General features: G+C 58.6%; 1 protein-coding gene across 1 annotated transcript in view; it reads left to right on the top strand.

Annotated features, from left to right (window-relative positions):
* The first annotated feature begins 120 nt into the window (after nt 1-120).
* LOC138865228 (uncharacterized) overlaps nt 121-3,337 on the top strand; it is a 3,295-nt gene continuing 78 nt past the window's right edge. Inside the window, exon 1 of the mRNA XM_070134631.1 lies at nt 121-3,337. This exon is cut by the window's right edge and continues 78 nt beyond it. Within this exon, the coding sequence (XP_069990732.1) occupies nt 156-2,918 (2,763 nt within the window). The 5' untranslated portion in view covers nt 121-155 and the 3' untranslated portion in view covers nt 2,919-3,337.

The raw sequence follows: 3,337 nt of genomic DNA, 5'->3' as shown, positions 1-3,337 counted from the left end.
ATCATTATTATTTTTATCATTATTGTCATTATTAAAGTTATTGGCATTATCATCGTCATTGCCATCGGCATTGCCATCCTTCCACAATCGTGCGCCATCACCCGTCGATTCCGCCCTGACCGCCGCCTCCCTTGCAGATGAGCAGCTGAGGCGCCATGGACGAGGTCTTCGGCAACAGCAGCAGCGAGACCGTGATGGAGGCCGACCTCTCGCGCGTGCTCGCCCACATCAACCAGGACATCGCCGACCTGCAGTACCTTCAGCTCCAGCACGAGCCGCCCAAACCCGCCGCCCGCGCCGCCCACACCCAGCCGCCCGCAGCCATCACCACCAATGTGGCGCACATCGTGAACCGGCCGATGCCCCGCGCCTACGTGGGCGTGGCCCCGCCGTGCTCCGCGAGGGCGCCGCAGGAGAAGGGCGTGGGCGCCGTGGCGCACGTGCCCGTCATCACCAGCGTGGGCCGCCACTTGGACAGGAACAGCGGCGTGCAGGAAGCGACGGGCGGCAGCATGGCGCTCAGACACACCCAGTCGGCCGTGGTCGGCCGCGTGTGCCAGAGCCAGTCCCCCAGGCCGCGGGCGCTCAGCACGGGCGCCGCCGCCTACCAGGTGTACCACCCGAACCCCCCGTGCCTGCAGGGCCACCGGCAGGAGAGTCTCCCGAAGAGCGCGACGCCCTTCCCCCTCGGCCCCCGCAGCGCCCAGGAGGCCACGCACTGCTACGTCAACCTGCAGCCGCCTCAGCGCCAGGATCGACCCGTGTCTGTGTACGACAACGTGGTCGGCCCCCCGCCCGCGGCCACGGGCACGCCGCCCCACTCGGCCCCGCCCGTCCTGTCTGCCGCGTCGGCCCCCTCGCTGCCGGCGCCCAAGCCGCTCTACATGAACGTGCCCCTACCCGCCGCCAGCCGCATGTCCCCGCAGAAGGAGAGACTGAACGCCTCCGCGTGCGGCAGCAACAGCGCGCCCTCCACCCCGAGGGGCGGGGGCGGGGCGCCCCACCGCCTCCACCACAGCTACATCGAGATCTGGACGGGGTCGAGCGAGGAGAGGGACTCGCTCAGTGACAGCGAGTGCGAGGAACTGAGGCGCTCGTTCCAGGAGCCGCAGACGCCCTCCTCGCACCGCCCTTCCCCCGGCTACGTGGAGATGAGCTCGCCGTACATCAAGAGCCCCCAGGTCCCCAGCCCCTTCAACGGCTCCGTCCTGGCCGACCTCGCCAACAAGCTGGCCACGTACGCCGGCCACCAGCCGCGGAATATCTTCTGCCCCTTCTGCCCGCGGTACTTCGGCTACGAGAAGAGTCTGGGCAGCCACATCCACAAGGTCCATCGCGAGGAACTCAACACCATGGTGGAGAGTCGCCCCGGCCAGGTGCAGCTGCAGTTCTGCCCCATATGCCAAGCGCGGTTCTTCAACAACTCGGTCCTGCCAAAGCATCTGATCGACTTCCACAGAGCGTCGGTCATTGAGATTTTGGAGAAGAACAACTGCATAATGTCCGACACAGCCGGCATTCAGTGTCCTTTCTGCACCAAGAAGGTTCCACATGGCAAAACGGGCGAACAGGTGCTGCTGTACCACATGCAGCAGCTGCACCTCTCCGACTTCGAGGGCATGGTCAATGCCAAGTTCAAGCCTCTGACCAGCGGGGCGTCAGCAGAGTCCCTTCGCAGTCTGTCGTCAGGGGACTTGTCTCAACTCGTCTCGTTTCGCCCGGGCGTGACCTCCACCCCCGGGCTGAGTAACAAGATGGGCACGATGTCGCTGGCCACGGGGGCGTCTGGCAGAAATATGGAGGCCTTGGATCTGGACGCCACGTGGTCGTCCCACCGTGGCAAGTTCAGGTCCCCGATGCCGCCGCCACCACCGCGACCCCAGGGAACAGGAGCAAAGGAGCTAACTCAGCCAGCACCAGCGCAAGCAAATGTAAAGGAAAATCAAAAGCATTTGCCCGTTTCAACAAGCAAAGGTATTCTGCGACACCAGAGTGGATTGAGTCGAAAGCCCAGTGTAAAGCGTGAGTTGCGGTTCAGTGTCCCCCCGGTCACCAGTGAAGAGGTCTTTATACCCGAGTCACCAGAACAGAGCACCCCGGAGCGCCTCGCGAACGAACAGCAGCAGCAACAGAATTACCAGAACCACCACCAGCTTCAACAGATGCAGCAGATGCAAGGCCAAGAGGTGTGTGAGGACGGTTCGAGGAGGACTATCCCCATCCGCGTCGACAGCCTCTCCGCGGCGGACTTCATGGACCTCAACGAGAAAGCTGGAGGGCAGAGGAAGAGGAGGCGTTTGGGCCTAGGCCTACGCTCAAGAAAGGCTTTCAAGAAGAGAGACAAGGAGAACATTGGAGAACGGGAGCTTAGCAGCTTCGTCTCAGGGGCAAGCAAGATCGTTGACGGAGCCAAGAAGCTGATCACGGACGGACATCAGGCTGGCCCGGGCGAGGTCGTCCCAACTGCTGCCACAAGGACTTACCGTCGACCGAGGCCTGTAGCTGTGCCGCGGGTGCCTGACCTCCCCCCTCCTTCGGGCACGCACACATGCCCAGGAAACACCGAGATGATGCAGCAGGAGGAGAACCACCCAGCTGTGTTGGACAAAGAGGAAGACCACGGATCCGACGTGTCCCCCTTCACGCACCTCAAGTTGTACTCCCCGCTGCGCATGTTCCGCTGCAACACGTGCCGGGTCAAATTCTGCGATAACGAGTCCCTGAGCGGTCACATCGGGTCAAGACACCGTGGTTTGCTCTACCTTCTGAGACCACAGTACGGGTGCGGTGTGTGTTCTGCGCGATTCTACGAAAACAAGTACCTGGTGAAGCATTGTCTTCAGCATCATACATCGTTGCTTGAGATTCGTAGCCCCCGCAAACACAAAATAGCCATTTATAGATTTACTCACGCATAGAAAAGTCCTCACATGTTCACATGTGGGAGACGGAATACCCAAGTGTCTAAGTGTAAAATCTTGTCATAATTGAATATATGTATATAGCTATTTTACATATTGAATATATTCAGATGGCTAAGTCAGCACGTATTAGATGCATCTGTAACATAATGTAATATTGTAGAAGATTTTATTGTATAATACGTTTCTTAGCAATACCGACTTCTTGCTTCTGTATAGTATGAGTCATCATGATGGACAAATGATGCAGTATTTTTAATGTACATTGAATCTATTTATCGGACTTTCTGCTGTATGCAAGAGAAGCACCAGCGAAACATTGCATACATGTTTTGCGTTTTGCCGTGTTTGAACATTGTTGTTTTTTGGACACGTCATAATGAATGTTTATTGTTGTGTACAGATTATCTTTACCT

This window comes from Penaeus vannamei, chromosome 20 (genome assembly GCF_042767895.1).
Source record: "Penaeus vannamei isolate JL-2024 chromosome 20, ASM4276789v1, whole genome shotgun sequence".
NCBI classification, from domain to species: domain Eukaryota; kingdom Metazoa; phylum Arthropoda; class Malacostraca; order Decapoda; family Penaeidae; genus Penaeus; species Penaeus vannamei.
The sequence above is the reverse complement of the archived record's forward strand: the minus strand, read 5'-3'. Positions and strand labels throughout refer to the sequence as shown.